This window comes from Gopherus flavomarginatus, chromosome 16 (genome assembly GCF_025201925.1).
Source record: "Gopherus flavomarginatus isolate rGopFla2 chromosome 16, rGopFla2.mat.asm, whole genome shotgun sequence".
Classification (NCBI taxonomy): Eukaryota; Metazoa; Chordata; order Testudines; family Testudinidae; genus Gopherus; species Gopherus flavomarginatus.
Window position 1 is genome coordinate 1,997,636 of NC_066632.1, and position 22,584 is coordinate 2,020,219.

The 22,584-nt window shown below is 41.5% G+C and overlaps 1 protein-coding gene across 12 annotated transcripts in view; it reads left to right on the forward strand.

The window, feature by feature from the left end:
• Positions 1 to 22,584, forward strand: part of SMARCA4 (SWI/SNF related, matrix associated, actin dependent regulator of chromatin, subfamily a, member 4) — a 92,564-nt gene that overhangs the window by 42,433 nt on the left and 27,547 nt on the right. For 11 of the 12 annotated variants that reach the window (XM_050925499.1, XM_050925497.1, XM_050925498.1 and 8 more), the window contains 13 exons: positions 7,346 to 7,595; positions 9,259 to 9,391; positions 10,143 to 10,541; positions 11,179 to 11,277; positions 12,304 to 12,562; positions 13,143 to 13,269; positions 14,070 to 14,243; positions 14,593 to 14,766; positions 14,927 to 15,094; positions 16,299 to 16,349; positions 17,322 to 17,452; positions 18,098 to 18,155; positions 20,901 to 21,019. In XM_050925499.1, the coding sequence (XP_050781456.1) occupies positions 7,374 to 7,595; positions 9,259 to 9,391; positions 10,143 to 10,541; positions 11,179 to 11,277; positions 12,304 to 12,562; positions 13,143 to 13,269; positions 14,070 to 14,243; positions 14,593 to 14,766; positions 14,927 to 15,094; positions 16,299 to 16,349; positions 17,322 to 17,452; positions 18,098 to 18,155; positions 20,901 to 21,019 (2,114 nt within the window). In that variant the 5' untranslated portion in view covers positions 7,346 to 7,373. The remainder of the gene's footprint in view (positions 1 to 7,345; positions 7,596 to 9,258; positions 9,392 to 10,142; positions 10,542 to 11,178; positions 11,278 to 12,303; positions 12,563 to 13,142; positions 13,270 to 14,069; positions 14,244 to 14,592; positions 14,767 to 14,926; positions 15,095 to 16,298; positions 16,350 to 17,321; positions 17,453 to 18,097; positions 18,156 to 20,900; positions 21,020 to 22,584) is intronic. The other variant, XM_050925502.1, reaches the window with a different exon arrangement.

The following is a 22,584-nucleotide window of genomic DNA, read 5'->3' on the forward strand; positions in this document are numbered from 1 at the left end:
GGGAATATTCTAAACCTTAAGAATCCTAAGGTTTAACCACTAATGTTGCATGCCTTTGCATTGCTTGATAACTGTTCTGTGAGCAGGATCCTAATGAAAGGTATCTTTAGAGTGGAAAAGAATCCATAATGTACTAAAATGTGCATTCTTCTAATGGAGCAAGACTATTTGCACTGAATCAAAATCTTACCAGGAAGAAAATCTAGTTCATGGCTGGCTTAGCCATCAGGAACAGATGTTTTCAGTGTCATCTATACATTCACGTGCAATAACTTTTCCTATCTAACTGAAACCCAGACTTCTTGAATATGGGACAGGGCTAAACACAGTGGCACTGTGTAGCGAGTTTATCGGTACCATTGGTAAATTTGCTCCCAGTGACAGCTGTGACTAAATATCTGTTTCTTTTAAATTCTGACTCATATTTGTGCTCATGTCTGACTGTTTGAAGAGGAAACCTCCACTATGTCCAAGATTGGCAGGATTAGATTCTTATTGGCAAATGTTGGTAAACGTCCATTTCACTCTATATACATAAACCACCAAAAAAATTTCTGTTGAGGGATCATCAAAATGTACAGCTAAAGTAACAAAAGGCCTGCTTGAGAACTTCTTAGAGTTTAGTTGAAGGATATTTACTGTGTGTATTTTACATGTCATTAAATAATTGTCTGACCCCCTCATAATTTTCCACAACTCTGAAAATCCTAAATAGATTAAAAATTAGGGGGGAAAAAGCTTAAAACCTCTAATTTAATGCAACTGTGAAAATTTAAATCATACAATTAGGAACAAATGCTTAAAATAAACTGATATTATTGATAAATTGATATCATTATCAATGTTTAAATGATTTTAAAAAATCAAATTTTGCCAAGCCTCATTATATCAAACCAAAATCTGGACTCTACTTAACTTTCCATTTTCTTTTCTACATTTCCTTAACATATTGGTATCAAAACCATGCATTGCTCCTTTATAGTCTTGTCTGCATTTAATCCCGTGGAGTAATCAAAATCAGATTTGTGACCTCATAATCACTTTTGGTGATGTCAGAGATACAGGCTTATGACTTCACAGCAGAATCAACAGAAGGTGAGGGTGAAAGGATACAGGCAGACTTCCTTTGTGCCTTTTAATAAGTGCTACGCACATCTTTGATTAAAAATGTTGTGTTATAGCAATTCCCTCTTCTTGTGATCAAGAATTATTAATCCAGGAGATTAGTTACTGTGCAGCTCTTTCTTCCATGTCACCTCCTTGCATTGTCTATTTGTCTCTTGCTCTCTCCAAATTCTTCTACTGAGCTGCATTTAGTTGAGGTCTAAGCTTTCAATGAATTTCATTGCTAATGCAAACCTGCCCTAGATTTCTAACCTCAGAGGTCCCAAAGGAATCCTGGAGGCAGAAACCAGACTTGTCACAATTGCCAGTACCTCCGCAGTTGTGATTCAGGAATTTTAAAGTGGACCTGAGATTTACTCAAATACCATAAGGCCTCATGGAACAAACGAATCTGCTCCAAATTCCTTAAACCTTTGGCCTTATGCAGAGAAGCAGTGTCAACTCCCTGAAGAAGAGGTGGTGACGCTGGGAATAGTAAAATGAGGGAGGGCGGAGGGTGGACAAGGCAAGGAATGTGGCATTCTAAAGATCCAGTTTCTTCAAACCCATGTTGCAGCCAATAAGAAACATTTGCCCCCTGGACACTTCATGTCTCAGAGCACAATTTGGTCCAATTTTTACAACATGCAATTACGTCTCTTATCTGAGTGCAAGTAGAAACTGTAATCTGCAGGAAGTTTTAATTGAGGGGAAACCATATCTCAGTGCAGATAACTAATTTGTCTCATTTATCTCAGGGCTTGTCAGATTACCCTTTGATGGAGTTAGCAGCCTTGCTTGATGTTTGACACCTTCACATCTTTCAGGCTTGATTACTGCAAGTAACATCTGAAGTTTGGTAGTAAAATTTGGTAAGGTAACAGCCCTCATGTTAAAGAACCACCTGTCTAGAACAAACTTCCCCAAACTGATGGGAGACAGTTGGGGACGCTTACATTTTTACAGGTCTCTGACAAGCAGAATTTTGAATTTTAGAGCTAAATTGATATATAAACATTAGGGCTGTCAATTAATTGCAGTTAACTCATGCGATTAACTCAAAGTAATCATGATTAAAAAAATTAATCACTGTTAATCGCAGTTTTAATCGCAGTTAATAGAATACCAATTGCAATTTATTAAATATTTTGGATGTTTTTCTACATTTTCGTATATATTGTAGTCTGTGTTGTAATTGAAATCAGTGTGTATTATTTTTTATTACAAATATTTGCACTAAAAATGATAAAAGAAATAGTATTTTTCAATTCACCCCATCCAAGTACTGTAATGCAATCTTTGTCATGAAAGTGCAATTTACAATGTAGATTTTTTTTGTTAGCATAACTGCACTCAAAAACAAAACAGTGTAAAACTTCAGAGCCTACAAGTCCACTCAGTCCTACTTCTTGTTCAGCCAATCGCTAAGACAAACAAGTTTGTTTACATTTACAGGAGACAATGCTGTCCTCCTCTTATTTACAATGTCACCAGAAAGTGAGAACAGGCATTTGCATGGCACTTTTGTAGCCAGTGTTGCAAGGTATTTACGTGCCAGATACACTAAACATTCGTATGCCCCTTCATGCTTTGGCCACCATTCCAGAAGACATGCTGACGCGCTGATGAGGATAGGTGAAAAAAATGTGTTAATTAAATTTGTGACTGAACTCCTTGGAGGAGAATTATGTGTCCCCTGCTATTTTACCTGCAGTCTGCCATATTTCATGTTATAGCAGTCTGGGATGATGACCCCAGCACATATTGTTCATTTTAAGAATACTTTCACTGGAGATTTCACAAAATGCGACGAAGGTACAGTACCCATGTGAGATTTCTAAAGATAGCTACAGCACTTGCCCCAAGATTTAAGAATCTGAAGTGCCTTCCAAAATCTGAGAGGGACAAGGTGTGGAGCATACTTTCAGAAGTCGTGTTTTTTTTGTTTGTTTGTTTTTGTTTTGTTTTTTTTTAAAGAGCAACACTCCAGTGTGGAAAATACAGAACCCGAACCACCAAAAAGAAAATCAACCTTCTGCTGGTGCCATCTGAGTCAGATAATTTAAAATGAACATGTCGGTCCACACTGCTTTGGATTGTTATCAAGCAGAACCCATCATCAGCATGGATGCATGTAACCTGGAATGGTGGTTGAAGCATGAAGGGACATACGAATCTTTAGCACATCTTGTGATGCCAACTACAACAGTGCCATACAAATGCCTGTTCTCACTCCCGGGTGACACTGTAAACAAGAAGCGGGCAGCATTGTCTCCTGCAAATGTAAACAAACTTCTTTGTCCGAGCAATTGGCTGAACAGGAAGTAAGACTGAATGGACTTGCAGGCTCTACAATTTTACATCGTTTTATTTTTGAGTGCAGTTTCTTGTACATAATTCTACATTTATAAGTTCAGCTTTCATGATAAAGAGATTGCACTACAGTACTTGTATTAGGTGAACTGAAAATTACGATTTTGTTTTTTACAGTGCAAATACTTGTAATAAAAAATAAATAGAAGTGAGCACTGTACACTTTTATTGTATTTATTGTGTTGTAATTGAAATCAATATATTTGAAAATGTAGAAAACATCCAAAAATATTTAAATAAATGGTATTCTGTTGTTTAACAATGTGATTAATTTTTGTTAATTTTTTTTAATTGCTTCACAGCACTAATAAAAATATGAAGAATATAGGTCTTGTAAGACTGGATCTGACTCGAGAACCATCTAGCCCAGAATCTGGTTTCTGGCAGCAGTCAGTACCAGATGCTTTGGAGGAAGGTGCAAAGAACTATGCAGTAGCAAATGTGAGATCATCTGCCCCCCATGAGGGTCTCATCCTTGTCTGTAATAGTTAGAGATTGGCTTAAACTCTGAAGCATGTGGTTTCATATCCGTTTCACAATTTTTGTTATGATCACTCTGAATGTTTTTTATCCATATAAATGTCCCTTTTTTTTTTTTTTGGAAGCTTGCTAAATTCTTGAGAAACTTCCTTATTTTCTGTCCCTCCTCTCCCTTCCTTACCTGTAAGCATGACAGAAAATAAGAAAGGGGAAAACACTGGAACCTTACCTGGCAACATTGATTGCCATGTAGTATTGACCAATTGACAGTCTTACAGAGCGAGATCTAGAATAAACATTCTATGTTATCAACACTCTGATCATAAAAGACAAACACAAGTCCTTTGAGTATCAGAGGGGTGGCTGTGTTGGTCTGGATCTGTAAAAAGCAACAGAGTCCTGTGGCACCGTATAGACTAACAGACATATTAGAATAGTATATTTTTGTCCCACAGAACAAGAAGCTCAAGAATTCTCAAATATTTAAGCAATACAGCTTGCAAAGTAATAGAGACTTTGGATTGTTCTTTTCATGAATGTGTCGGAGACATAAATTTAAAAAGCCTCCTTTAACAACCCAAATACAATATTTTAAACACTGAGATTTGTTATCGTTGAGAATATAGGAGAACAGGTTTGCATTGTGTTCACTGAGTTCCCACTTATGGTACCTTTGTGTGCTCTCTGCTGCAATGTGTGTCAGAGCTTGAAATCCAGAAATGGATTTGGTTTCCCATGTGCAATCGTTTGTAAACATTTATGTGCTCCAGTGTAGCTTGACAGTTCTAAGAGAGCTGATTCTGGCAGGGAATTGCATACATCTTTTCCCCAGACTCATTGCTCTGAAAGGCTCTGTAACTTGAGAAATTATAACACTGCAACCTTGTGGGTTTTTTTATTTTTAAATCAGAAGTTTAATTTATATTGCCTGCCTCACAGGCAAGTGAAGCTTTTCTTGCATAATCAGTTAGATTTTAATCTGGTCTGGGCAGTGAATATCTAGGTATTTTATATCCTGTGGAAACTTCAGTATGGCTACGTTGATAAGTGAGACTGCAGTGATGCTACAGGTTTTGCCTCCATAACTCATTCTGACATGGCTGGGAGCAAAGAGGTGTTATCAAAACTGAATACAATAAACGTTCTCTTCTCCATTGCTTATATTAACTGGGGATTGTGTTCTCCTTAACCATAGGGAATCTTTACAAATATTTATATTCTAACCTTTCACCATACTTGAAATGAAAGTGATTTTCAGTTGTAGAAATGGTAGGGTTGCTATCTGGACTCTTCTGATGGGTATATGCAGATGTGTAACTTGGAATTTTTATTCCAAACTGTACTTTGGAGCTACTCTTTCCATTGAATTTAACAGATTTTAACATATAAATGCAATAGTGGTTGCAATTGTTGTTAACGCTGTATTTTTGATGCATCAGAAATGCAGGTAGGTGGAAATACTATCTGTTACGTCAATTTTTGTTTAAGAAAGGGAGTTTCTAATTTAAATGGAAAAATAAATTAAACCTGGCCACATTGATTATCAGACAGTGTATTTAATTTGGTTTATGCTGTCACAGTTGTGGACTGTCGTTTGCTACCACAGGGGTTCCATTTTGCTGCTAACACCGTCTATACTACCCAGGTCCCATCACGCAACACAGTTTCCTAGGTTTGGTCACACAGGACTGGCAGACTGACCTTGGAAATGTTCCAATGGTTTGGATTTGACTCGGCAGGAGTTTGCCTTACACAGTTTAGGTTCTATGTCAAGTTTTCTATTTGAGGTTTTCTGGTATGTATTGGTGACTTAACCCTTAAAAATCCTGACATTTTATAGCTTATGAGCCACGCCAGTGCTCTAGAGCACATACCTTCTGCAAAGAGTTAAATGGATAGAGGGCTGTTTTCTGTAAGGATATTGATCTCTTCCAAATTAACATATTGAACTGTTACAGTTCTGAACGGGGTTCAAATTCCAGAGTTTTACTTCAAATACATAACCTAGCAAGGTGTAGGGGAAACAGAAATGAGGGACTTGTTTGCACCTTTGGAACAGCTTTCCGTGGTTAGTGATAGATTCTCCATCACTTGACATCTTAAAATCAAAACTAGGTATTTTTTGTACAACATGAGCTCTAATTCAAACAAGAATTAATTCAAGAAGTCCTATGATCTGTGTTTGGATGATTGCAGTGGTTCCTTCTGTCTTTATAAGATGAGTCTACACGGAAGTTACACTAGTTTAACTTAAACTGGCTTAAAAAAAAGTTTTGTTTGCGTCCACGTAAAAAGTGGTTTAGTCATAGCATTTACCAATAGATTATATCAGCCAAATTTGCAACTATGAATTTACTAACTGATGCAAACCAAACAAATATTAGACGGATTTAAATCAGTTTGTCTCCACCCAGAAAATTGCACCAGGTTAACAAAAATTGGTATAAAATCACACTTTCAGTTAAACTGGTTCAACTTTGCATGTAGGCCAGGCCTTAGTGTGATAACTCCTCCTTTGCATACACATAACTCCCAGTAATATTGATGGGTGTTAGACACATACATTGACCCATTAGTGAACTTCGTACATGCCAATGATCACTGTTTGCAAGTTTTTGAAAGCTGTGAAAACAAAGAGGGAGCACAATTATTGAGGTTGGTCCTAGTGGGTGCTTCAATCTAGACTTAATGGGGTGAAATTAAAGGGAAATTTAGTCTAAATATCGTGGAAAACCTTCTTGAAAATGAGATATACAAGACTGTGAAATCATCTCCTTGAAGAAGAGGTAGAAACTGCATCACTGTTGAGACATTAAAACTAGTCTGGATTGAGGGGGGCAGTTCTGCCCTGGCTTCAGGGAGTTGGGGTTGGGGTGGGGATGAGGGAGAGAGTGGATTAACTGCTCTTTTGTTTCTTGTTCGTTTGTCTTTCTGGCAAATGCAGACAAGAATAAAACTGTTAATGTACATTTTTATATTGATTTAATTTATATGGAATTTCTGTTAAGCCCATAGTCTGGCTGCCTGGAACCCGTGTATCCAAGTATATGGGCAACTCCCACATCTGTCTTCTGAATTTGTTTCCCATGCTCATGCTCTTCTTTGGCAACATGGTCATTTCAAAGACTGGTATGTGTATTGAATAGTAGGGTGCTTGCTTTGGTCAACTGTCGCTCCATGGAATAAAATAGTACTGTTATGATTTATTTACACTATTACCGTAGTGTCTAAGTGTCCCAATATCAATGTATACCTTTGCCCCCTCTCAGCTTTATGGGGCGACACTGCTGTCTGTCTTCAAAGAGACCAACCCTCAGTTTGCCATGTTGTAAGCCACTGACTGACTTACACTGGCAGTTCTATCTAAAGGCATGCTCTCTTGCACTAGGATACTACTTTGAGCAACTCCATTGAAGATGTCCACTCCAGATCCTCCAATGGGAGGAACTCCTCGTCCAGGGCCTTCTCCTGGACCCGGCCCATCACCTGGTGCAATGTTGGGCCCTAGTCCTGGACCCTCGCCTGGCTCTGCTCATAGTATGATGGGACCCAGCCCGGGACCACCTTCAGCAGGACACACTATACCACCTCAGGGGTCTGGGGGCTATGCTCAGGACAATATGCATCAGATGCACAAGGTAATCAACTGTAACAGTGCTCTGTCTGAGTGGGGTTTTCTCTCTTCCTGGCAGAGCTTATACATTCCTCTCGTTCCCTAGTTACTAAAAATGAACATAAAATGAAACGATTAAGAGTTGCTCTAATTTTCTGCAGTATGCTATTTCCCCATAACTGGTAAAATGTAGAGCAAGATATGATCCTTCCTAAGTCTTATCTTTCATGGTGGACCAAACCTTAAAGCAGGTGAGTATAAGTTAAAGGTGATTTGTGAAGGAAATAAAGGCTTCTGCTTCATTTCTGTTTCTTGACAATGGATACAGAAGGCTTGGAAAGTGGTGGGTTGTGGTGGTGTGTGTGTTTTGTTAGCTTATTTTGTTTTTGACATCTTAGGGATAAAAAATATGGTTTTGCTGGGAAACATGGGTTTCAGATGTATAGAAACCTGTAAATCTGCAGATACTCATAGACCATGTTGGTGGATCGTGGCAGGACATGGATCCAAATTCTGTATCTAGAGCCCTGAAAATCTGCAAGTATCTGCTTTATATCTGTGGATATCCATGGACCATGTTTTCAAATCGCATGTGGATCCACATTTTGTATCCATGCAAGGCTCTACAGATGTAAACTGAAAATTTTCTTGTTTCTAACTGAATGGGCAGGGGATTTGAAACATATGTATACAAACTCCTACAAGAAAATTGTATATTTGTTTTTGTTAATGTTCATTTAACACAATGAGTTTATTAGGCATTTGAATTAAATGAACATTAACAAAAGCAAACAAACCCTTCCCCACCCCACATTTTGTCTGATTTAAAATATCTTTCCGTGTTAATTCTCAACTTCTGTGATGTCAGAATTCATGTAGTTCTGTGGCCATTCAGAGAGTTCCAGGGTGGAGAAGACCTCAGTTTTTAACATAGTAAACAACTGTGAAAAGCATGTAAAGGAAAAACAAATGAAAAAACACCCTTTCAGGCCCTCTTCATACAACATAAGAAAGCAAAGAAAAGGTCCAACCTCTAATTTTTTACCTGACTTGAGGTCACCTTTATCACACCCAATACACAGGGTGTTTTAAAATGTGGTAGACTGTGTTAAGGCATAACCTATTTTTCAGCTGCTGTTATGTGGACTGCAAAATAACACACAATTGGACTTGGATCTCAAGGAATAAAGTATTTAGTCTCCGAGAGTTGTACCTGAAATTGTTTAATGAGATCCACACAGCTCCTCTGTTTCATGCCACTGAGAACAAATGATGCAAGATAAAGTAATAACTGATGCCAATGGCAAATTTTACAGTCTGAGGAAATTTCACTAGATGCCCTCCATGTGTAATGTGGTTTTGGACTAAAATATATTTTTCCTTAAATATTTTTCTTGTGTATTTTTCTTTCGCTTCATTGAGTACTGTCTGTTTATATGGTATCCTGAGCATGGCTAATAAATCTTCCTTTTGAAGATGGATGTTGATAGCATCTGGGTCAGCGTGCTACAAATGGGGCTTCATTAATGTACCTAGGATACTACTGACCTAAATGCAAACTGTACCACACAATGTAGCAGCCTATTCTCTGCTTCCATCAGTCCTTTGCCTTTAGGAATAGCTTAGCTTTTTTCTTTGATAGTAATTATTTTTAAGCGGGTTTTGCACTGTTCCTTTTTCCTTTGCAGCCAATGGATTCCATGCATGAGAAGGGAATATCTGATGATCCTCGGTACGGCCAGATGAAGGGGATGGGAATGAGGCCAGGTGGGCACACTGGAATGGGTCCTCCTCCAAGCCCAATGGATCAGCATTCTCAAGGTCTGTTTTTTTTCCTAGGCTAGGGGCCTGGGAGACGTTTGCAAGCCAGTTTCTGAACAGGAAACTGAGCCCCAGTCTACTGTTCAGTTTCCTTGTTGATTACTGCTGCAGTGGGACTTTCCTTGGGATAATGCACTATTATAGTAGCAAGAGAAGAGAACAATATGGATACAAACTTCTAATTTTTGTGAAAGGCCACCTGTTCCTCTCCACATTCTTTCTTTCTACTACACTGAGGACAGTTGCTACACAAAAGGGCATCTGGTGTCCTGGCATAGCCACATACAGCACAAAGTTCCCACAAAGGATACCCAGCCGTATCCTGTAATTTTCTATGCTGCCACTGAAAGTCTGCCTGTGCTCCCTTTGTCATGGACATGACAGTGGTTCAAGAGACTCTGGGGAGAGGGTGGTTTTATGATGGAGAAAATAAATCTACAAGCAGGTAACAGATGGACGCAGCAGGTAAGAGACCTGCAGCCTGTCTGTGAACCCTCCCTGGACAGATTCCTCTGTAAATCCTCAAGGGGATTATTTTTTGTTTTTCTTTCTTTTAAACTTTTAGTTCCAAACAAGTTTTGGTGCAATTACTTTCACTGAGGACCCTGGCTTAAAGCAGTTGCAACCTCCATTGAGAGTAACTAAATAGGTTTTTTTTCCTGTAGCATTTTTAAAATAAAACTAGCTTTTCTGTATTAATATTATGCAAAGTCTACAGCATCCTGCAATATAATTACATCTCTCTTTCCAGGTTACCCTTCTCCGCTCGGTGGTTCTGAGCATGCCTCAAGCCCAGTTCCAGCTAACGGTCCATCCTCTGGCTCTCAAATGTCATCTGGCCCTGGAGGAGTCCCGTTAGACGGTACTGACCCACAAGCATTAGGACAACAGAACCGGGGCCCAACTCCTTTTAACCAGAACCAGCTGCACCAGTTAAGAGCTCAGATCATGGCCTATAAGATGCTTGCCAGAGGGCAGCCTTTACCTGACCATCTTCAGATGGCAGTGCAGGGAAAGAGACCAATGCCTGGAATGCAGCAGCAAATGCCGACGCTACCTCCACCCTCTGTATCTGGTACAGGACCAGTACAAGGAGCAGGGCCTGGGCCTGGACCAGGACCAACACCTCCAAATTACAACAGACCTCATGGTAAGCGCCAGCTTAGTTGCTTCCTTAGTCTAAATTCAAGACTTTTCCATTTCAGTACAGATGCATATAGACTGATGCATGGGGGTAGCATAAGGAAAGAGCAAGCCTACATTTTTCATTTATCTGTTTGGTACCTTACCTTAGTTTATGGAGGGATGTTTGTTTGTCTAATGTGTCTGCTTGGATGTGCACAAAGACTCTTTTTTCCATTTTCAAGGTCCTCCAATATCTTTGCTTTCGTTCCCTCACATTTCTCCTAGTCCCCTCTCCTAATTGCTTCATGTCTCCTTTCACACTGTTTTGTATCTTCTCTCACAAACCCTTTCAAGCCAGCCTCTAAGCACCTCCCCCATATCACATCTCCCTTGTGGGAAACATTCCATCCTTTATAGCTGTGCTGGTGTCACCCACATGCAGCCATGTGGTTACATGTGTTTCAGTCTGTCTGAATTGGGACTCTGAACTCTTCAGGGAAGGGACTTTGTCTTTTAACTGCTTGACCATGCTCTCACTAATTAACAACCTGAAGGAGCCTGGTTTTGTTCCCATTAGGTACATGCAAGGAACAAGCAGATATATTAATAAACTGCAGAGAGAGAGAGTCTTATTACTGTCTTTTTTACTTTCCTTTGTGTAGGTATAGGAGGGCCTAATATGCCTCCTCCTGGACCCTCAGGAGTTCCCCCAGGAATGCCTGGGCAGCCCCCTGGTGCACCCCCAAAGCCCTGGCCTGAAGGTGAGAATAACTAAGGTTCTTTTAAACAGTAAATTACAAGAAATTTCTCTGGCATTCCCTTCCCCAGAGCAGTGAAGGCAGCATGGGGATGTGCTACTCAGGCATGTGGAGGAAGGACATATTGAAGTGAAAACTGAGCCACAAACGCTTTTTGTGCCTCTTTTTGTTCCCCCAGCACATGAGTTGCTGCAAATCCTAGAAGACCTTGATTGTTGTTTCTGCTACAGTGTGTCCCTGCCATCTGGGGGACTGTGGAAGATATTACAGCTTTAGCTAAGCTCTTTTAAAACCCTCCACTTGGAGTTTGTGATCCTGCAGACAGACCAGTTAATTCCAATGCAGATTTTGAAGCCTCTGGAGTGTTTTTTTTGGCAGCAGCTTGATGTCTTTGATCAGGCAGTTAGACTCCAATGGATGATCTTTCCAAGGAGCTGGCTGAGGCATCTACACACTTTTATTCTGCTTGAACTATTGTACTATGGGGACAGCTGTATAAAGTTGCGCAGTTCATCTTGTAGCTAGGCAGAAGGAATTGCATTTGGTTGCTGTGAAATTTACAGCTTGCCAGATGGTTGAGTGGAGGTGAGGGGATAAAGAGTAGGACTGCATGACTTGTTCGTGGATCACCATGGGGCGTGTCCTGTGTTAGAAAGTACGGAAAGTGAATACGGAACATATGCAGAAACAGAATTTTTTCCAACAGTTCTCTCTGAAGAGGTTCTTTTGCCCTTAAACCTTGTAGCTGGGCTGCATGTCAGCTCTCCAGTGCTACTTAGCACCAGAATGTTCAGGCTTGGGTGACTGAAGTTTGTCACCTAAATGCGTGTACTGATTTCCAGAGGTGGTGAAGCTAATAGAAGCTGTGTTCCTCCAGCTGCTCTGAAAATCAGACCATTTACTTGGGTGCCTAACTGGAGTCATCCAAGCCTGAAAATTTTGGCCCGGCCCACGTCAAATTCTGACAGGTTTAAAGAAGTGTGGGCGGACATTCAACCCAGTATCACTCCCAGTTTGGTTTTTGAACAGGACCAATGGCAAATGCTGCAGCCCCCACTAGCACACCTCAGAAACTGATTCCTCCTCAGCCAACTGGCCGTCCTTCACCAGCACCCCCGGCGGTACCTCCTGCAGCATCTCCTGTAATGCCACCCCAAACTCAGTCACCCGGGCAGCCAGCCCAGCCTGCCCCTATGGTGCAGCTCCATCAGAAGCAGAATCGTATCACGCCGATCCAGAAGCCAAGAGGACTTGACCCAGTGGAAATCCTTCAGGAGAGGGAATACAGGTAAAAGCCGTGGCTTCTGTTGGAATTGTGAGATGCTGATATCAAGTGGCTGGCTGCCTCTCCCCTTTTATCCTCCTACTGGTGTCCTCAGCTCTCTTGAAGAATACAGTGGCTCTCCCTATTGACCGTTCTTCCTTCCTCCCTTCCCCCTCCCGCCCCCTCCAAAATCAAAATTCCCAGTTGACATGTGCTGTACAGAGTAACCTAGGACTGAGAAGAACTGTGCATAAGTTCACTTCAGAGCCTGTCAGGGCAGCTCCTGAGATCTTACAGTTTCCTGTGCAGATGCACCTGTCTCTGCTTCTCCCAGGGGCTGATGTTTTCCCTGGCACTTCAGTTATTTTTCATGCCAGAGAGGTATGCTACTGCTATGGCCATGTATTAAATGATGATCCAAACAAAGATGTACATAGCTGCCAAGAACGTCCATCGTACTTGAGATACGGTGACTCAAGGACTGGACAGAACGCAGATGTATTTGATAGTCTTTTCAGTTGAACAGTAAATGGCTAAAAGTGCCCAGACTTAAACTCATTTTGTTTGTCTTCATCTGCTACGAAATTGTGTCTTATCCCCACAGATTGCAGGCTCGCATTGCTCACAGAATCCAAGAACTAGAAAACCTGCCTGGGTCCCTGGCTGGTGACCTGAGAACCAAAGCTACCATTGAACTTAAAGCACTAAGACTGCTTAACTTCCAGAGACAGGTAGGTTGTGGGGTTTCAGCCGCTGGCTTTCCAGTGCGTAATGCCTGATTCAGAACAGAAATTAGCCAATTACTGCAGATTTTGTAATGCAAGGCAAATGCCAGATACAGAGGAATAAGATAATTAGTGTGCATTTGTGTCTGTGCCTGGCTTGGAATAAAACAAACTGAACTTAGTACAAGAACCCCCCAACCTACCTCATGTGTTAGCTGGTTACCATGGAAGTGGTAGCTTACCTGGATACTGGACTAGATGGCACATTGCTCCATCCCATTTCCTGCTCTACTGATCTGACTTGGCACAAGGAAAAGATGACTGATGAGCTGGACCATTGGGCCAAATGTGTGTGGCAGTGGACTAGATGAACCGCTGCTGTGTGGTGCTCTGGCAGCATCTTTATTCTTATAAATCTCAATTCTGAGACTCCATGTGGAAGAGATTCTGATTTTTAAGTAGCTTTTGTTTTTTTGTTTTTCCAATGAGGATCTGATCCTCCCCTGTTCAGAGGATCAGCACAAGGCTGCACCATGTATGTCGCACAAGGGCTTAAGATGTAGAATAGCCCTTTTGCTGGTGAATTTCACCCTTGGTGTACATACGCAGAGTTATACTGTGACACTGCATATTTTTCCAGTTCCATACCATACATCTTTGACCTGAATCTGTTGCCCAAAGCATCTTCATAACTGTATTTCAGCCTTTGATTGTATAATGTTTGGCCTTTTTAATCCCATGCAAAACTTTGGCACTTATAAAATGGCACACAGAGAGAATTTTTTTAATGTGAATTTCTTGAAAAGCTGCGTCAGGAAGTCGTGGTGTGCATGAGACGAGACACTGCCCTGGAAACGGCACTGAATGCCAAGGCATACAAACGCAGCAAGCGGCAGTCCCTGCGCGAGGCTCGCATCACGGAGAAACTGGAGAAACAACAGAAGATCGAACAAGAACGGAAACGCAGACAAAAGCACCAGGTAAGTTGTTCCCTTCCTGTTACTTTGTTTGTTGTTTAGGTTGGGATTTTCAAAGTAGGGTAAAGAATTTAGGATTTCTTTGGGAATTGGGCACCTAAGGACCATAATTCACTTGTTTTCCTGTAGAGAGAGTTTGATACAGAGGCCATTAAATTGAGAGTCGTTACTGAGATGTTAAATATATTTTGAGCAAATTACGGTCGGAGGAAAAGATTTTTTTTTTGTTGCTGAATCCATGTATCAAATGGCTTACAACGTGAAGATATTGATTATTACAAGGCAGAACAATAGATGGCTAGTGTGTGTATCTTGACTTTGTAGCCCAATTTCCATCACTTTGTCCTTTCAGGAATACCTCAATAGCATTCTCCAGCATGCCAAGGATTTCAAAGAATACCATCGATCCATCACGGGCAAAATTCAAAAGCTTACGAAAGCTGTGGCCACTTACCATGCTAACACTGAGCGTGAGCAGAAGAAAGAGAATGAGAGGATCGAGAAGGAGCGAATGCGGAGGCTGATGGTGAGGTTTCCCATGGGACTGCAAAACAGTTTGCACGCGCGCACACACAGGTTGTATAGCTGAATGGTGTAAACTGCCTGCAACATGCTTGCATAGAATTTTTAGCTGGCTAAATTTCTCCTCGGGGCTGAAAGGATGCTAACCTTTTCTCTCCCTTTAGGCTGAGGATGAAGAAGGGTACCGTAAGCTTATCGATCAGAAGAAAGATAAGCGCTTGGCATATCTACTCCAGCAGACAGACGAGTATGTGGCCAACCTAACTGAGCTGGTGCGACAACACAAGGCTGCACAGGTGGCAAAGGAGAAAAAGAAGAAAAAGAAAAAGAAGGTGACTTAACGATTAAGCCTGCTTGCCACTAGGATTGTTAGCTCTGGCAGGAGCCAGGTCTGGAGTGAGGCAGGGGGTTGGAAACTGCTGCAGACGTGTCTCTACTGTCGTGCCTTGTTCTGAGTTGTACTAGCCTAGCCTTTGCAGTTCAGGGCATCTGCTGAGCAGAGACAGTCAGTCATGCTGACTGCTTGTTCATAGACAGATGTGACGAGGGTGAGATGAGCAAGTTCACTTCTCTTATAATCAAACACTGTGTTTGAACTTGGGACTCCAGAACTCAAAGCCTAATGCATCATCTAACCTGCCATACCAGTAAGCAGGTTACCTTACTTGAGAATGCATCTCTAAAACCAGAATCTTCATGCTGTTTTCCTTAATTTTCCAGCAGATGGCATCATAAATTGCAGTGTGAATTTTTTTTTTTTTCCTTCTATAGTAATATAGTGAAAGAAACTGAAGACTGGTCTGTTTTGCCGACTTAAATATAACTAATGGCAATTTACTAGAGAGAATTTACTGCAAGTTTTCTAAAATACAAACTCATTTGGTAAGAGCCACTAGATCAGAAAACTTGCAGTAATATTTCCCTAGTAAATTACCATTAATTAAATGGAAGTTGGGAAAAATTGAGAGCAGTTTTTTTTTTCTTGTACTGTGGAAAAAAGTGGAAGAAAACTGTGTGAGTACAAGGGGATAAGCTGGTAGAACTGATGATAGTTTTTAAGTGTTAATTTTTTGGAGATAGAAATATCTATTCCAGGAGATTTTAAAATGGGGTGTCTCGACTTTTAAAGAACTATTTTGATTGCCTTTTAACAGTAAGGTGTGCAGAATTTTCTATACTAATTAGAGCTGGCTTTGTATGCTGTGGTGATGGATGTTGTACAAAAAAAACCCAAATCCCAAACAAACATCAGAGAAGAGTAGCTATCTTGGATGTACTAATCAAAAGTATCAGTCCTAATATAACATTGCATGACGGTGATAAACCAGTCTGAAATGTTAGAAGGATTTCTTGGCTAGGACTTAATTTACAAATCGGTTCCAGCTTGAGCAGCTTCTGCACTTGACTGTTTTGTGTCCTCCCTTCCCACCCACCTTCTGAGTTGGGACACTTGTATTATAAGCATGCGATTCCAGTGGAGTGCTCATATTGTGGGTTGATTTTTGTTGCTATGAGTTGTATTCCCTTTTCTTTCAGAAGGCAGAGAATGCAGAAGGGCAAACTCCTGCAATTGGACCGGATGGCGAAGTAAGCATAGAAAATGTTTGTTAGCCACATGCTGAAAGGATCAGTTATGATGATGATATTTTGGATTGAACTAAAAACAGCACTGAGAAGTGGAGTGTAGTAGATGGCTAAATCAAGACTTCCTAAAATAGAACGTATTCAATTTTGTAAAGAAATGTTTGTCTCTTACCGTCTCCACCCACATGAATGGTTCTGGCAGCCTCTCCAACCTGCCATGTCACTGCTAATTTTGGCAGCAACTCCAGTGTGTTTAGACTGGCTCCAGTCCTGCAAACCTTTAGATATGTCACATAGGAGAGGAAGGATGTAGAGAGTAAACAAGCCTGGGATTGGGAGGCTGGAGTTATTTCCCAGCTCTGCCACAGATTTCCTGTGTGACCTTGGGCAAATTCGCCTGTAAAAGAGAGGTGACAGTGTTTTCCTACCTACAGCAGAGCTGTGAGGATCAGTACTTTAAAGATTGCGAGGTGATCAGATACTATTGGGATCAAGGTCATAAGAACCTAAGGGAGAGCTGCCCATAACTTTAGGCATGTGAGAAGGCTCGGTGAACTCAGAGGGACAAAAATGCTGAAAGTTACACATTACCTAAGAAGTTGCAAGATCACTTGTGACAAAGGAAGTACTGAGTGGCAATGAATTTATAAGAGAAACTGGAGATATCTCACATTAAGAAAGTTGTTTTATTCATGCCTTCAAATGCCAAGCAGCACTTTTGTCACAGCTAGGTCAAGACAGTGGTTTCCTGTTTCTTGTTTTTTGGATTAGTGCAAACCAAAAATTTTAAAAATAAAAAAGCTTTGATCTACTTATTCTTTGGGTAAAGTGATGTTTTAAAACTTTAGTGAGTGTCCCCTAAATATTTCTGCAATAGCACTTAACTGGTTTTAATTAAAGCGTTGGCTAATAGAGAACAGAGACGCCTTAATTCAAGATGGGATACTGAAATGTACATACATTGTGCTTTCTCAGCCTCTGGATGAGACCAGCCAAATGAGTGATCTCCCTGTGAAAGTGATCCACGTGGAAAGCGGTAAAATCCTTACTGGCACAGATGCTCCAAAGGCTGGACAGCTGGACACCTGGTTGGAAATGAACCCAGGGTAAGCCACCACCAGTTCCCAGATTGCCATCTGGTGGTGTGCCAGAAGGCCAACAGCCTCACATTTGCTGTAATGCATTCTGTGGCTTTGCTTATAAATCCTGTTCCATATTCTAACTGAAATGGGTCAAAAATTACACCAGTTCCCATCTGGGATACTGGCCCCAATCCTGTAGTGATTGTGCGTCTCCAAGGTTCCTCCCTCACAGAGATCATTGCAGGATTGGGGCCTGTGTTTAGCTCAGGCAAGAAAAGCCCAAAATATCAGCATAGGCCCAGCCTAACACCTTAAGAGTCCTAGAGGGCAGAAACAAGTATGTTAATCATTAGAAAATTCTGATTCCTTTAACCTTACTTCAGTTGTCAGGGATCTGCTAAAATTGTGTGGGAAATACTGTTGCAAAAGATGCTTAATTGGTGGACCTCTACTTATGCACCCAGACCCAACAAATTTTCTAAGCACTGGTCCTAAAATCTGGGATTAGAAAGGGGGAAAAAAAATTGTCAAATTCCTGTGTTAAAAGTAGCAGTAATCTCACTCTAGTTTGAGTTCAAAGGCTTTTAGAGCCCAAGCTAGTTACATGTTTGTGCATTGCTCTGTCAGAATCAGAACTGATATTAAATGTTAATATTTGTATTTAATTAGATATGAAGTGGCTCCCAGATCCGACAGTGAAGAAAGTGGGTCGGAGGAGGAGGAAGAGGTAAGTGGATGTGCCTTAAGTCATATATTTTTTTGGGTGTTTTTGTATTTTAAAATAGGAAATAACCAGTAGACGTAAAGTCATTAAACTTAATTCAGTATTTATTTTTCAAATATAGATCAATATCGATTTAGCTAAAATGAGTTCATTTAGAACAAATAAATCTTGAAACAACTGATGTGTGCAGTGTGAAAACAAATAACCTCGTGCTGTCATATTTCCACCCCCTTTCCACTTGGCATCTCTTCTCTGTTATGTCTTGTCTTAACAAGGACACAACCACGCAAGCCTTTATTTCCGATAGTAGTCTGACATTGCCATCATACATCAATAAGGATTTGAATACATAAGAACTGCTATAGTGGGTCAGACCAATTGTCCATCTGGCCTGGTATCCTGTCTCCAATCATGGTCAGTACAAGAGCTTCAAGGGGAGTATACAGAACAGGGCAATTTTGCAGAGATCCACCCCATCTTCCCCTGTCTTGCAGGATCCTATCCCTCATCTATAAGGCAGTGGCGGTTTCTTATGAGTTCTTAAAGGTTCATAAACAGTCTGAAGCTATGTACATTTTAAAAAGTAGTAGGTCCAAAATGCACCAAGAATCTTTGAGTGCTCTACAATTTGGGTGGAGCAGAGGTAATATTTTGGGGATAGGGTAAATTTTTTTTCTTTTTTTTTTAAATGAGATTGAGCCACTAATCACTACCAATCTCCCTGCCTCTTACTGCTCTGCCGCTTGTCGTGTGCTAGACTGATATTCTGCACTGACAGCTTAGGAGCAGGACATGATTTTGCCCACATAATGGAAGTTCCCACTCCCCTCAAGAATTTATTTTTAAATCACTTTGGGAAACAAGATTGGGTTGTTAGAATGTGTATGGCAGGAGGCAGGGTGCATCTGTATGTCAGCTTTGAGTGATCAGTATTCTAGAGCTTACAAGAAAAATGTTCAAACTTGGGTGCTTAAGGTTGGCCCCTACATCCATATTTATGAAGGAGACAAAATAGGGATTTATGCAGGTACTGTGATACAGCATGGCCAGAGGGCAGCAGGAGAGGTTTAGAAGGGAGCCTTATTCCCTGTAAGGGGAAGAAAGTTTGCTATAGATTAATTAGAGCACCTGAAGCCAGTCCCATGATAAAAACCCCTGCTTCAATCAGACAGTGTGGGAGTTGGAGCAGAGAACAGTTTGAAGGAGTTGGAGCAGACAGGAATTAGTGCTGGAGCAGAGAACAGTTTGAAGGGAAGCAGAGGACAGTTTGGAGAAGTGCTGCAGTGAGCTAAGAAGTCCAAGACCCTAGGTAAAGGGGCACCTGGCTTGTACAGAGGGAGGGCAGGAAGCCTCCCACAAGCTGAAGGGCAGGAGAGGGAAGTAGCCCAGGGGAAGGAAGTGTCAGTTCAAGTGGTTTACCACTATCCTCAGGGCCCCTGGGCTGGCACCTGGAGTAGAGGGCGGGCCCAGATCCCTCCCTCTCCACTCCCCTCCTCTAGGACACTAGTGGGGCAGTTAACATTCCACTGCAGGGGCAAGAAATGGTGCCCTGAACCCTCTCCAAAGAAGAGAGAGTGTGAGACCCATCACAATAGTGCCGGCAATTTGCCACAGTACCTATATAAATGGCGTGATTTTTTTTTTCCAAAGGTGCCACACATCTACAAATCCCACTGAAGTCAATAGGAAACACAAGTGCTCACCATTTTTTGAAAAGGGCTGCTTTAATTTAGATGTCTAAATATGGGTGTAGGAGCCTCATGTTTGGAAATTTTGGCCTAAGCGGTTTATTTCTACCCAGTTGATCAGGTGTGATTTGTTTAGACTCATAGACTTTAGGGTCAGAAGGGACCAATATGATCATCTAGTCTGACCTCCTGCACAAAGCAGGCCACAGAATCCTACCCATCCACTTCTATAACAAACCCCTAACCTATGTCTGAGTTATTGAAGTCTTCAAATTTTGGTTTGAAGACCTCAAGCTGCAGAGAATCCACCAGCAAGTGACCCATGCTACAGAGGAAGGCGAAAAACCTCCAGGGCTCCTGCCAATCTGCCCCGGAGGAAAATTCCTTCTCGACCCCAAATATGGCGATGAGCTAAACCCTGAGCATGTGGGCAAGACTCACCAGCCAGCCCTCAGGAAAGAATTCTCTGCAGTAACTCAGATCCCATCCCATCACAGACCACTGGGCATACTTACCTGCTGATAATCAAGATCAATTGCCAAAATTAATTTGTTTTGTTTTGTTTTTTGCCATATTCTAAAAGAAAATGGCACGAAAGGGCCACAGATATGATCACAAAGTACAACTGTGGTATCTAGATCTACAGGGAGATGCAGAGAGATTCTATAGCTTTATATGTGCGTTTCCTGGTGGTTCCTACTCATGGAGAGTCGATGCAAATATACATCTCGGATGCATGCCAGCCAATCAACTGGAATGTATATTGCCCTTCATTTCCTGTGTGCTGAAGTCTCCTGCATCACCAGCTGGTGAACAAAGCTGTATACTTTATAGCATCTCGGCAACAGGAAGAAAGGAAAGAGGTGTCTCCAGAGTGGTGATTTTTTTTGCCAAGTCTGCAGCATGTATTTAAAGAGTTTGCTGCATGTTAAGTGGCTTATGCAGACTTGGCCAGCTCCGCCTTTCTGTGAGGATACAGAACACTGCCCTCTCCCTTGCTCGTGAGGATGAGTGTATGTAACTTGATAGTCCCAGTGATGTAGCCTTCAATTTCTGGCAGGAGGAGGAGGAGGAACAGCCACAACCTGCTCAGCCTGCCCTGCCTGTGGAAGAAAAGAAGAAGATCCCAGATCCAGACAGTGACGATGTGTCAGAAGTCGATGCCAGGCACATTATTGAGTAAGCCCCACCTAGTCACTTGTTGCATTAGTATTTTAAATGCTGCTGCCCTTTGTTTCCCCTTTTGGGGGGCAAAACCAACGAGGATTAGCCTGGCTTGATTTCCATTGTTCTGGATCACTTTGTTGGAGGCGTAATTGACAGGCACTAATAACTGGCATGAGAAGACTTGCAAACGGCTGTGTCTCTTGTCCCAGCACGAAGGGCAGCGTTACATTGTGAAGTCCCTCTTTCGCCTGGCTGGCACGTGACAAATGTTATACTTCACTGTGAAAGTTTTTTGCATTTTGCATGCTGCTAGAATAGTTTTAATTTTAATCCCTATTGTCGGTCTCTTGTAACTCCCTCACAGTGCTCACTAAAAATAACATTGGAGAGGCTCTGATTTGTTACGCTTGGTCTTTACCCAGAGATTAAGGCTGAGAGATTCAAATTCACTTAATAGATTTAGATGCAATGCCTGTTAATTTTAATGAGAATTATGTCTGATCCTCCTAGGAAGCTTTGAATATATTGGTCTAGGTTTTTTGAAAACAGAAGAGAAATTAATATGTTGGTTACCGAAGTGCAGGGGAAATTGGGCGCTGTTTTTTAATTGAGTTTCATGCTTCGGTCTCCTCCTCCTCCTCAGAGGGGAATGCTGCATTAGCTCCATTTGGAGAAGGGAAAGGATATGCAGATGAAAATAGCGTGACAAACCATGGTTGCATACCTACAAACATCAGTAGACACAAGGGGGTGAGGTCATATCTTCTATGGTTTGTGCAAGAGAGGAACTTTAGAGGTCCTGAAGAAGAGCTCTGTGTAAGTTCACAAGCTTGTCTCTTTCACCAGCAGAAGTTGGTCCAGTAAAAGAGATCTCAGGTCCCCCCCACCCCCCTTTATCTCTCCAATATCCGGGGACAAACGCTGCCTACAGACATCAGTCACAGATTATAAAGCCAGCAGGGGCCCCATCTAGTCTGACCTCCTGCATAATGCTAGTCAAAGGAGTGTCCTGAATTATGTCCTGTTTGAATTAGAGCAGATCTCTTCGAAAATCAATCAGTGAGGCTTGAACCTTTACCCTCTAGCTCCATAATTATGAGCCCCTATCACTCGAGCTACATAAGATTGGCCAGACTGGGCCATGCTAAAGGTCCATCTAGCCCAGTACCCTGTCTTCCGACAGTGGCCAATGCCAGGTGCCCCAGAGGGAATGACCTGAACGGTAATCATCAAGTTGTCCATCCCCTGTCGCCCATTCCCAGCTTCTGGCAAACTGAAGCTAGGGACACGATCCCTGCCCATCCTGGCTAATAGCCATTGATGCACCTGAAAGTGTCTTGGCCTTCACAACATCCTCTGGCAAGGAGTTCCACAGGTTGACTGCATTGTATGAAGAAATACTTCCTTTTGTTAGTTTTAAACCTGCTGCCTATTAATTTCATTTGGTGATCCCTAGTTATTGTGTTATGAGAAGGAGTCAATAACACTTCTTTATTTACTTACTCCACACCAGTCATGATTTTATAGACCTCTAGCATATCCTCCTTTAGTCGTCTCTTTTCCAAGCTGATAAGTCC